Source organism: Schistocerca serialis, chromosome 1 (genome assembly GCF_023864345.2).
Source record: "Schistocerca serialis cubense isolate TAMUIC-IGC-003099 chromosome 1, iqSchSeri2.2, whole genome shotgun sequence".
In the NCBI taxonomy this organism is placed as follows: domain Eukaryota; kingdom Metazoa; phylum Arthropoda; class Insecta; order Orthoptera; family Acrididae; genus Schistocerca; species Schistocerca serialis.
In genome coordinates, this window is record NC_064638.1 from 356,004,140 (window position 1) to 356,017,452 (window position 13,313).

General features: G+C 41.1%; 1 protein-coding gene across 1 annotated transcript in view; it reads left to right on the top strand.

The window, feature by feature from the left end:
• The window catches only part of LOC126470147 (adenylyl cyclase-associated protein 1), a 186,803-nt gene that overhangs the window by 145,420 nt on the left and 28,070 nt on the right, over positions 1-13,313 (top strand). Inside the window, exons 6-7 of the mRNA XM_050097764.1 lie at positions 222-394; positions 10,220-10,426. Of these exons, the coding sequence (XP_049953721.1) occupies positions 222-394; positions 10,220-10,426 (380 nt within the window). The remainder of the gene's footprint in view (positions 1-221; positions 395-10,219; positions 10,427-13,313) is intronic.

A 13,313-nucleotide genomic window follows, 5' to 3' on the forward strand; every position in this document is an offset into this window, starting at 1 on the left:
TCACACAATGATAGTGATAAATTTTGTAATAGAAATTAATAAGGAAAGAACACAAATTTTAACATTCAGTGTATTGTACAGAACTAACCGTCATCTCGAAAACAGATGCATTGTGTTAAAAGATTAGCATATTTCACATAAAGCCTACTACATGATGTCTTTGAACTCATTTCCACAGGAAAAAGATTAATATTTCTCATGGTATGGATTGTGAATTTCAGCCCTGAAACGAGTGACACCTGACATGCAGACACACAAGAATACAGCTCTACGAGCAGGTCCAGCACCTTTCAAAGCACCTTCACAGTCATTGACGACGAGGCCAGTTACTGCTCCAGTTAGTGTTCCAGACAAACCACCAACTTTCACTAAAGAAGGGAAGAAATGGATGGTGGTAAGAAAATCTTTTATTAACAGCCATAAGAAATTTAACATTTTTATTGTTACTTTTGACTGGCATACAGATGGTATGATCATATATATTGTGAAATGAGGAAAATGTATAGCAGTACAGCCATCATTAAAATCAAAATTACTAAGCTATTAAAGCATTGTAAATTCCAGATATGTGTTAAAACAGTTAATAATTACTACAGCTTTCTATTCAAACTTATTGCACACAAATAAGCAGTTTTTGAAAATATAATTTAATTTGAGAGATAAAAAATTTACTCAACATGCGGCAGCAGGAAAACACAAAAATGAAAGGTATTAAAGTCTGCAAGCTTTTGGAGCCAGTAGGCCCTTCTTTTGGTAAAAGGGTTGAAGGGGAAGGAAGATGTGCACACAGATGTTGGACTACTTCTTCTTGCTATAGCTTATCACATTTTTACTAACAGCAGAAAGAAAAACTTATTCTGGTTTTTACACAAACCTAGACAAGCCATAACAGGAAAAATCATTTTTCTTGATATCTTGTTCACAGTATTGACGGTGAATTCATTAAACTGTTGAGCTTTTTTCCATTGGACAACAGTAAGGTGAAGAATCAGCTGTGGCCTAGTGTACTGAATTGTTCTAGTAATTGCTATAGTCTGATTGAAATTACTTGATAGTTGACATCCGACTCCTGTCACTACAGTGTTGCCACATTGGCTGTCAGCAATGTTGTGAGGTTAAGGATGTCGGAACGCCCAAAAGAAAGTGTGTCGTGCAGCTATTTTGGCTGTTGCTGGTAAACAATAAAAAAAAAAGGAAATAAGTCTGAGAATGGCTGAAAAAAGAAGTGACTTCTCACATGTTAATATACTCTCTAAAATCATAGCCATGAGGCAAAATGTGTCATAAACTATTTTCGTGAGTCCTGCAACTTATGACAAATTATTAATATAGATGCAACATAAAATATAGAAGCAAAATTTGTTAATGGGAGAGAGAGTTGCAGTCAATGAGAGATTAGGTAACTGAGATTTGTGGCAACAGGCATGTCATTTGAATGCTTGAAGTTTAGTGGTGTAATATCAGCAAAAACAATTTGCAAAAATGTTATTGAAACACATGAAGAAATTATAATGTGTACTGCAATGATATATTCAGGTAATTAATGTAATATGTGTGTGTGTGTGTGTGTGTGTGTGTGTGTGTGTGTGTGTGTGTGTGTGTGTGGGCGCGCGCGTGCGTGCTAGCGTGGCGGACATGAATTTCAGTCATTGTATAGATACGGCAAGGCCTATTAATTAATAAAGAAAGCAGTGCCATAGAGACTCTTCCACTGACCACTGTAAAGTGGTAGATATGACTGCTACTGCATAGTCCTATTAAAATTGTTTTGTGTTAAAAGACTACTTGAAAAACTGAACCGGAGAGATGTCATACTCAAAGGTGAACTGAAAACATAAACAGTGGACACTAATGCTTTGTGGCTGATTTATGAAGTTCTGCCAACATCTGAATCTTGAATGTTATCGAACTGCCAAAAGTCAGTCACACATTCCGTACATATTGACAATACTGAGAATATATGTTTCACATTGCATCAGTTGTTGGAGGGCAATCTGAAAGTTATATTATTCTTGAAGAATCAAGCAAGTACATATAATAATGTCACACAATCCAATGATGACAGCATAGGTTTGTCGAAACCAGTAATAGTAATAAAAAGAATTACTAATGATTTGGCAAACTTGATTCTTAAAGAATAATAATACTGAGAATATCTTTGGAGCCATCAATGCTGCTCATCAGTATTTCTAGTATTGACAGTATGCCAGTACCCACCCTTAAGAAATCAGTACATTAATAGATTGACAATAATACTGAAAGTGTGAGAACCCCTATTTACATGAAACCCTGAGCAGTGTGACAGCGGCCGCCATGAGGTATGACGCAAACACGAGATGCCCTGTCAACAGCTGACTAATGACAGAACTGCTAACATTACCACAACCCAGTGATGCGAAATGTATCCAAGAAAATGATGGTCAACAACTAGTTGCAGAACTATTCATCCCACTTGCTGTGTTCAGTGTGTGAAGCTAACATTAATGAGCAAACTGAGACAGAAATCATTGCTAAAAGCAGACTGTAATATCTTGCTTTGATTGGTTACATGAAATTACCCTCACACTGGCTTCACAAGCTGACACATTACAGGTTAGAGGTTATAGGTGACACAGGCACAGCATACAGAAATAAAGTATACTATGTAAGAGGAATAAATTTTTTTTTTTTTTGTGTATGTGCCTCCACTGATTGCAAACTGCATTGTCCAAAAGAGGATAGATACTGCTCATTTCAAACCAGTTGAACTTTGCAAGCTGGTTGAGCTACTGGAAGCAGTAATAAGTTCCATAACCATATCTTAGAGAAAATCTTCATTATTCCATGCTTCGTCAGTTACTTTGTATGCATCACAGTAGTCCTCCAGTCCATTTCACTGACATTTTCCTGGCTCTGAATAGTTAGTTCTCAACTTCACTCACAGTAAACTTTTTTTATTTTCGTGAGTAACATATTCTTTCTTCTGCATCCAGATAAGTTCAGTTGTGTTAAAGTGCCAGTGATAAGGTGGCAGTCTTATGACTCTATCTCCGTGTTTATAAACTACCTCATAAATAACATACATTGGAATTGTGGCTTATGAAGTGACAAGAGTTCTAATAATGTACTTTTTTCAGTGTGTCACTCACAGTTACTTTTGTGTTTCCATAACCACTGAATATTGTCTTCCTTTTGAGAGGACAGGATTAGAACCTTATCCTTGTAAACTAAATGGTACGAAGCATTGTAGAAAAAAATTGCTGATGGCAACATTTTTGTGAACCAATTTTGTAATAACTTAAAGTTGAACAAATATATTTCAAGGAAGACGCAATACATGAAAGTCATAGATCAAGTAAACAGAGTAAGACATGTGTACACTTTAACAGTCAAATCATAACTGAGTCCAAGTCTAGTGGCCGCTGGCTGGCTGGCGGCTTAGGTGGCGGTGCGGCTGGATGGCTGGCAGACAGCGCTGCTTGTAGAGGACGCGTGTAACTGTGCGGTGGCACTTCGAAAGATCGGCGACTCACAACATTTTTTCCCCCTTTGAATGTTTTGCACAGGTCTTGATGGAGGTGGCCTGTAGATTGCTAACGTCCATAGGTGTTGTTTGACGGGCCGTAAAGTCTCGAGGAGGCGGCTTGCTGTACGGTCGGAAGTGCCCCCAATGATAACGGGTCGAGATGACAGGAGACGTGGGTGTCGAATCTGCTGGGGCCCCGTGCACCAATCTGCCTGTTGCGGCAAGTCCTGTTGTTATAACAGGAGACATGGACGATGTGTCCGCGTCCGTAGGAGGAGGAGACGAGTAGAGTTGCTCCAGCAGATGATGGTCATCTGGTTCCTTCATGGGCACGTCTCCTGGTGGCGTCAGTTCTTGTGCTGGCACCGATATGATGATGAGAGGACTGTGTTGTGAGTAATGAGAGATTCCAGTATCCCAAGCGTCAGGTAGAGCCGAAGGTGGTGTAGCGGCATCCGGAACAGGCGTTGCCGGCACACAAGGCCGAAGCTGGTCCGAATGACACACTGCAACACCTGTGTCCATCTGGATTTCATACAGGCGTCGGCCACGGTGTTGTAAGATGCAGCCAGGACTCCATTTTGGCCGCCTGCCATATCCCCGTACCCATACAAGGTCGTCGGCGGTGAACTGTCCAAGCAAAGGCACCCACAGCCGTGAGGTGGAAGGCCGCAGAAGATGAAGTAGTGTGTGGGGCTGTCGGCCATGTAAGAGCTCAGCTGGGCTGTGGTCGCCCATGGGGGTGAAATGGTAAGAAGCCAGAAATTGGAGAAGCGCATCATCAGCAGAAGAAGTCAGGAGTTTCCTCATCTGAGCCTTAAATGTGCGGGCCAGTCGTTCAGCCTCACCGTTTGACTGTGGATGGAATGGAGGGGCCGTGACATGCATGACGCCGTGACGGGCACAAAAATCCCCAAAATCGGAAGAGGCAAATTGCGGACCATTATCAGACAAAGATGACTTCGGGGTAGCGGCCTGTGACGCACAAGGGCTGCAGGCAGCGACCATGTGTGCAATTTCAGAGTCGATGCCGGGCCATACACATGACAGCGCGCCAGAGATTTTGTGTGAGAGGCACCCCAGTGCCCTTGGTGAAGGAGGTGCAAGACTGAAGCACGCAAAGACGCAGGTACCACAACATGCGGCGAAGCATTTTCGGTGGAATGGAGGATAACACCATCCCTAGCCATGAGGCGGTAATGCAAAGCGTAGTAGTTCCGCAACGGATCATAAGTCTTAGCGGATGGATGATCTGGCCAACCCTTCTGAATATAGCGGAAAACCCGGGAGAGGGTAGGGTCAGAACCCGTAGCAGCCGCCAGCCGGTCCCCGGTGATGGGGAACCCGTTCACAACCCACTGTTCGGCAACATTCAGGTGGAAACACAAACGTTCGTCCCTATCGAATGCCAGATCAGGACCCATGGGAAGGCGAGACAGTGCATCAGCATTCGCATGTTGAGCCGTCGTCCGGAAATGAATATCATAATTGAAACGAGACAAGTAAAGGGCCCAACGCTGGAGGCGGTGTGCAGCCTTGTTGGGAAGTGACGTTGATGGATGAAACAAGGAAACAAGTGGTTTGTGACGTAACAAGATGAAATTTGGATCCATAGAGAAAAACACCAAACTTATGAAGAGCATAAATAATGGCCAAAGCTTCTTTTTCAATTTGAGAATACTTTTGTTGGGCAGCTGTGAGCGTTTTGGAGGCATAAGCAATGGGTTGTTCAGAACCGTCAGAAAAACGGTGCGCAAGGACTGCACCGACCCTGTATTGAGAGGTGTCCGTGGCAAGAACAAGATGTTGGCCAGGTCGATAAGTAGCCAGGCACGGGGCCTGTTTCAGCATAGTCTTCAATTTCTGGAAAGCCGCATCACATGACGCGGACCAGTGAAAAGTGCAACAGCTGAGCCACTGAAGCAGCAGACGGTAAAAACTTGTGATAGTATGCTATTTTCCCCAAGAACGCCTGCAGTTCCTTAACAGATAAAGGGTGAGGAAGGACATCGATCGCAGCAACAGTTTGCTGAAGTGGACGAATACCATCCCGAGAGAGTTGAAACCCCAAGTACGTGATAGATGCCTGAAAAAATTTTGAGTTCTGAAGATTACACTTAAGACTGGCAGTCTGAGAGACATGAAAAAGTGTGCGGAGATTTTGAAGATGTTCGTCAGTGGTGGAGCCAGTGACAACAATGTCGTCCTGGTAATTTATACACCCAGGGACAGTGAGCAATAATTGTTCCAAGAAGCGCTGAAAGAGAGCAGGTGTGCTGGCAACCCCGAATGGCAATAGTTGGTATTGATAGAGGCCGAAAGGCGTGTTAAGGACCAGAAACTGCCGGGAAGCAGTGTTGAGAGGAGGTTGAAGGTAAGCTTCTGACAGGTCAAGTTTAGAGAAATACTGGCCTCCAGCAGTTTAGTGAACAATTCTTCAGGTCGAGGCATAGGGTAAGTGTCGCTAAGGCATTGAGCATTTACAGTGGCTTTGAAATCGCCACAGAGACGAATATCACCATTTGGCTTAGCAACGACGACAGGAGAGGACCACTCACTGGAAGTGACAGGAAGCAAGACCCCTGAAGCAGTGAGACGATCCAGCTCCCAGAATGAGATTTTCACTCTGCAGCAGAGTGTGTGCTGATATGAAACTTCCTGGCAGATTAAAACTGTGTGTCCGATCGAGACTCGAACTTGGGACTTTTGTCTTTCGCGGGCAAGTGCTCTACCATCTGAGATACCGAAGCACGACTCGTGCCCGGTCCTCACAGCTTTACTTCTGCCAGTATCTCGTCTCCTACCTTCCAAACTTTTACAGAAGCTCTCCTGTGAACGTGGCAGAACTAGCACTCCTGAAAGAAAGGATATTGCAGAGACATGGCTTCGCCACAGCCTGGGGGATGTTTCCAGAATGAGATTTTCACTCTGCAGTGGAGTGTGCGCTGATATGATCCAGCTCCCGTTTGACCTGATCACGAAGGGCCACAGGAATGGGCCGAGCCCGAAAAAACTTAGGGCGAGCAGTGGGTTTGAGCATGATACGAGCTTCAAAGTCGTTTGCTCGGCCTAACCCAGCAGAAAAAAGGGATGAAAATGTCGTCAAGGAATCCAATTGAGCATAAGGAATAGCATCAGAGACGATATTGACAGAGTCATCTATGGAGAACCCAAAAACGCGAAATGCATCGAAACCAAAAAGATTCTCCACGTTACTGTGGTTGACCACAAATATGGGAACAGTGCGAACGACAGATTTGTGAGATACCTCAGCATCAAATTGTTCCAAAAGAGAAATCTTCTGTTTATTGTAAGTTCGTAATTGCCTAGTGACAGGTGACAGGATTGGGGAACCCAAATGAAGATAGTCTGAGAATTGATGATAGTGGCAGCAGAACCAGCATCCACCTGCATGCGAATATCTCGACCAAATATTTGGACAGTGAGGAATAACTGAAAAGGAAGAAGTACCATTGAGAGACAACACAGAATCAGAATTAGCGTCATGTTCATGAACATCATGTATGCAGTCAAATTTGCAAACGGATGACACATGACCCCTCTTTTTTTTTTTTTTCATTTGTGACACACGGCCCAACGTTGTGGACAATCTTCTTGTGAATGTTTCGTAAAACACCGCGTACATGAAGGACGTTGCCATGGGTTTTGCTGCAGTTTCTTAGAGGGTTGTTTACGGTTAGGCCGAAGCTGTGCTTGGGAGCGTACTGCGGCCACGTCGGCCGGCGGGGACACGCCACACGCTTCGTCAACATCGCACAGAGGTTGTATTTCCCCGACGTCGCCCCATGCCTCTATTTGCGCTCCAGCGGCGCGAGAAATTTCAAAAGACTGAGCGATGAATAGGACTTCATCTAGAGTCGGATTTGCCAACTGAAGGGCACGTTGCCTTACTTTGTTGGGCGCCGATCGGATAATAGCATCCCATACCATGGAATCGGCGTAGGATTCTTTGTGAACTTCAGTAACAAATTGACACTTTCTACTGATGCCATGAAGTTCAGCAGCCCAAGCGCGATAGGATTGATTCAGTTGTTTTTGACAACGATAAAAGGCAACACGAGAGGCTACCACATGCGTTTGCTTTTGAAAATAGATGGACAGAAGTGAGCACATTTCAGCAAAGGACAAAGACACAGGATCTTTCAAAGGAGCCAGTTGCGACAACAACCGATACATTTGAAGTGAAATCCATGAAAGGAACATGAAATGCCAAGAAGTGCTGTCGAAGACGGTTTTCGTAATCAGACCAGTCTTTCGTTGTAAGGAGGAAAAGTAGGTAGAGACAACAACGAGAGACGCCCCGCATTTGATGCCGCGATGAAATCCTGAATCGCATTTGTGAGAAGCGTTTGCTGTTCTATGAGACCTTGCAATAGTTGCTCTAAAGTAGCCATGGAAACATGTGGGCCAACGAGGGAAAAGAAAAATCACTACCTTGTTGCCAATTGTAATAACTTCAAGTTGAACAAATATATTTCAAGGAAGACGCAATACATGAAAGTCACAGATCAAGTAAACAGAGTAAGACGTGTGTACACTTTAACAGTCAAATCATAACTGAGTCCAAGTCTAGCGGGCGCTGGCTGGCTGGCTGGCTGGCTGCTTAGGTGGTGCTGCTGCTGCATGGCTGGCAGACAGCACCACATGTAGAGGACGCACGTAACTGTGCAGTGGCACTTTGAAAGATCGGCGAGTCACAACAAATTTAAAAATGTTTCACAGTTCCTTTCTTCATGGTACTCTGACGTTATCTTGGATCTGAAAAGCAGCTGACAGCCATGAATAAACCCATGGTAGATACCAGCATGTAAAAGAGTAATTCTGCCACCTTTGCATTTGGGGAGTGCCATACCTTCTCCTTTGCCATCACTCCAACCTTTTATAAGAGTATGACGTTTCATCTATCCAAACAGTGTCCATGAAATTAATGTCTGCATTGGTATGCGACTATTTCTTCTTGTTTCACCAACATTTTATGACCTGAAATATTTTTATATTAAAAAAGAAAAAGAAAAAAACCTCTGCAGAACCTGTCGCAATGACAGTTTGTTGCCTTCAAAAACTTCGAGCTCGTGCAATGTCATATGCAGCTGATCTAATGTAGACCAATTTCGATTATGATGGTAATTGTATAAGTGGTGCTGAATTGCTTCTTGTGCCAAAAGATCCAGATTAGTTACAAGTTTCTGATTACTTCTTTTCTTGCCTGGTGTACGAAGATGAGGGTCCAGCATCACACCTTTCCTTCTCATATTTTTCTTTACCAGTACAAAGTACAATCACTTCACTAACCAGAACCATGGCTGTTTTTTGTGCGAATACTCTGTAAACCAGTTAGAGAGGTCTCCTATTTTATGCCTCTCTATCAAATATTCTCACACATTGCACACGTGTTGTCGCGATTGTCATTAAAACATAATTCTTTTCCCAGTTTTCTATGCTGATGTGTTTCCATCCTAAATCCTGAGTCTGCCTCTTTGCATTCACATTTCATCAGAGATGATAAGTGTGCATGCACACACACACACACACACACACACACACACACACACACACACACACACACAGTGTCATTACCTCATACCTTGTACCAGTAAAATATAGTTGACTCGGAGAGTGTGCCTATGTTATGTTATGTTATCTCTGAAGGAAGAATTGTTCAGAAGCTCAGCAGTCTTCTCAGTCTTGTACATTTGTCTATTGAAAACTCAGTGTCTCAACTGTTTGGTGATTTTTTTACCTTAACTCTCTTGATTATTTATATTTTTCCAAGGACTTTTCAGTACTGTTTTTGAATTTAGCAATATATTAATTACCATCTTGGTTTTGGAGGCCATTATTTGTAGCCATTCAGCAATCCATTACATGTACCCCATGTAACCACTTGTTGACCCTTTGACTGCTGTGAACAAGTTATCTCGTCATGCTCCGCCACTCCCCTGGTGCTGAGAACATGTTTAAATGCAACCTATGGGGTTTTCCTAAGTGCTATTGATATGTTTTTGCATTTCATTCCACTGACCCTATAACTGCTGCAGATGTTTTACTTCCATATATCAGTGGAAAAAAAAATTGAGAACATATCGTAAAGCATATGTGCCTCTTTGTGTGCTATCATTTGCAGAAAACATCATCCTTCTCTCTTGAGCCATTTATGAAATATGATTGTTGTTATGGCACCAGGATTCCTAGTGTGCAGGGACGGACTTTGGCACATTGTGCACAACTGCCTGCCTGATATAAAAGCCAATAATTTGAGAACAAAATGAGACATTGTTCTGCTCTCAATTTGAAGTAAAATATCGATATGTTATCTACAATTCATACACAGAAATGTGTGAGCTAAAATCAAATATACACAAAAAAACTTATGCAATGCGAATTTGCAGACTGAGAATTTTAACATTTCAGTAAGTTTCACATAGCTAAATTCTCATAATTACATTAGTACCTACCTTAACAAATTAAAAAACTGTAGTTTTCTCAAAGAAACAAGGCTGAATTAATTTATCATCATTTGATAATTATTTTGCAATGATCTGGCCTGCAGTTCAGGATATTAGTCAAACCATTGAGCTTTTTTGCTGCCTTAAGAGGAAAATGTAATAATGGCTTTGTCACTAAAAAGATTGTTAAGTAATTTTCATGTACAGTTGTTGATTCACTTGTACTGATTCTTTGTGCTCCTTTCAGGAATACCAAAAAGGCAATCATTCTCTTGTTGTAGAGAATGCAGAGATGAATAATGTTGTGTACATGTTTAAATGCCAAGATTCTACTCTTACTGTCAAAGGCAAGATAAATTCAGTTGTGTTGGACTCTTGTAAGAAAGCATCAATTGTTTTTGACAACTTGGTGTCATCAATTGAATTCGTGAATTGCCAGTCAGTTCAAATGCAGGTAAATGTTATTTATTAACGTCATCTTATTTTTAAATTTACAAATGAAACATAATGCAATTCATGAAAGGTGTGTGAAATATGCACTGAATATAAATTCTTGACTAAAGAGCTTTTTAAGTTATCATCAGTTTTGTTATTTGCATGTTGGAGAAAAAACACATCACATGTATGCTTTACCTCTACACTAGTGTACAGAGAAGTTGTTATTACACTTTACGAGCCAGTTACATTGTAACTTGGTCTGTGTCTCTCATGAATATAGAAATGGTAATGATAAGTGAAAAACCGAAAAATGTTTGTTACGTTGACCTGGTGTAGAACAGTGCTTTTGAATGTTCCTTTGGAATTATGTTACTCTTAAATGTTAGAGATGCAGGTAATTGTTTGTAAATGAACACACTTTTGAAACTAGTCACCATTAAACATAATATGCAGTGTGACAATAAGATGTGAAATGGCAGTTCAGTGGTAATTAGGGTGGAAAAGCTCCCTGTTTGGTGATGTAAGTAGTATTGATTAAACAAAAAAATGTCATATCCAGATATTCTGTCACATGTACAGCAGAAAGTAAAATTTTTGCCCAAGAATTTCCAAGTGGCTACTGTATCTAAGTATATAGTTCTTACAGGTAATGACTGGATTGTTTCATGTCAGCAGTGAAGTCTTGGAAATATGGATCCTGTGTGGGAAAAGGACAGTGCCATGCTTTGCTTGTCAACACAGTAATATGCTGAGTAGAGGGTTAAGCAAGTCATCATCTTTAGAAGTTCTCTCAAAGTTATTGTATGCAGTAATTGTATATTGGTTAGTTCAGTACAGCACACAGCCCTTATAATGTATGCCATTAAAATGCAGCATCTGAGGATATTTTAGTAGTCTCTCTTTCTATAGATTTGGGCATAGGTAGAAGGTTGCCCTTTTAATAGAGAAGAATACGGAGGGCAGCCACTCACATGTAGATGCTTAAAGTATGGCACATAAAAAAGTGCACCGTGCAGAGTTGCTACTAGGTTTTGAGCTACCATTCTTTTTCTGTTGTTAAGCACACTCACTCTCCCACACAAACATAGAGACAATCAAATGTATATTTATTATTAATAATACTGATGGCAGTGTTGTCTTATGGTTGCAATACTCATTCATATTGTTGGGGTGTAAGACGTGGCCTTTTTCTATGTATACACTCCACAAGCCACTATGAAATATAAAGCAAAGGGCACTTTCTAATGTACTGGTAATTAGGGCTTCTTCACATTTGATTCACATATATAGTATGGGAAGAATGATTTCTTAAATGCCTCTGTGCGTGCTGTAATTAGTCTAATCTTGTCCTCTCAGTCCCTGCTCGAGCAATACGTAGGGAGCTGTAGTATATTCCTAGATTCAGCACTTAAAGCTGGTTCTGGAAAGTTTCAAAGTTGGCTTTCTCAGGATAATTTCCGTCTTTCATCCAGACTGCAAGTTCAGTTTCTTCAGCATCTACATGTCTCTCCCATGCATCAGACAAACGTGACAATTCCTGTTGTCCTTCTTTGTATACTTGCAGTTCCTAAAGTATAGACAAAGAGAGTTGTACCAAACTGCTGCTGATACAACATTCTGCTGAGAATGTTTTAGGGCATTTGACTAACTGTTTTGTGGTTTTGACACAATGTCTTGTTTGCTTGAACACATTACAACCATTGTTCTATTCAGAAAGGATTCTAGCTCATACTGATTCATGAAATTAGATTTATCGACTGATCTTCATACATCTGTAAGATCTCACCATGATGATGCAATATTGCAGAGACTGTCCAGTATTAGTACATATTTATGATGTTCACTTGAAACTGGAATATAAAAATACAGTGCCATATACAAAAAATGGTTATCTGACTTTTTGTCCTTCATTTAATGGTGCATTGGTTCCTCCACAATGATTTCACGTTACTTTTGGGCCTAAAGTCATGCATATTTTCCTCATCTGTATGTAGTGTCCTTTGGAGGAAAAACAGAAATTGGTGAATATTTAGTAGAGGAGTGTCTATTCCAAAAGACTGTTTCCTACACAGATTTATCCAAGTTTTACCTGATGTGTGAGGCATCGTGTAAACAGGGATATTCCACAAATCACACTTAATGCCTGGCAGAGGGTTCATCGAACCACCTTCACAATAATTATGTTATGCCACTCTTGGACAGCGCATGGAAAAAATGAACGCCTTTGTCTTTCCATGTGATCTCTGATTTCCCTTATTTTATTATGATGATCATTTCTCCGTATGTAGATTGGTGTCAACAAAATACTGTCGTATTCAGAGGAGAATGTTGTTTATTGAAATTTCGTGAGAGTTTCTGCCACAGTGAAAAACGCCTTTGTTTTAATTATGTCCACCCCAAACCCTGCACATGTCAGTGGCACTCTCTCCCCTATTTTGCAATAATAAAAAGCATTGCTCTTCTTTGGATTTTCTGTATGAACTCTATTAATACTGTACTGATGTGTTACAGTGGTGGCATGAAACTTGCTATTATGCCTCCATATAGCTATGTTTATTTTTACTGATGAATATCAGGTAAATTTTGTCATGTAAAGAAAAAAATGATGGGTGTGATAATCTTCATTATATGTCTATGTGTTGTAAGGGTTTCCACACACTGCACTGTATTTTATGTTGGTCACAGTGTCCAGATGAAAACGAGAAGGGGGGATGAGCTGTTCTAGTATAGATGTTTAATGAAGGATGGCTAACCACAAGAAAACTACCACAAACTGCTGTTTTAGGAAAATATTTCCATAAGCTGTGGTGCATGCAGTGTGGCATAACGGTTTGCATCTCTGGCTGATGTGCTGCAGGTCACCAGTTCAAACCTGACCAACAGCAATTGTTTGTTATTTAGCA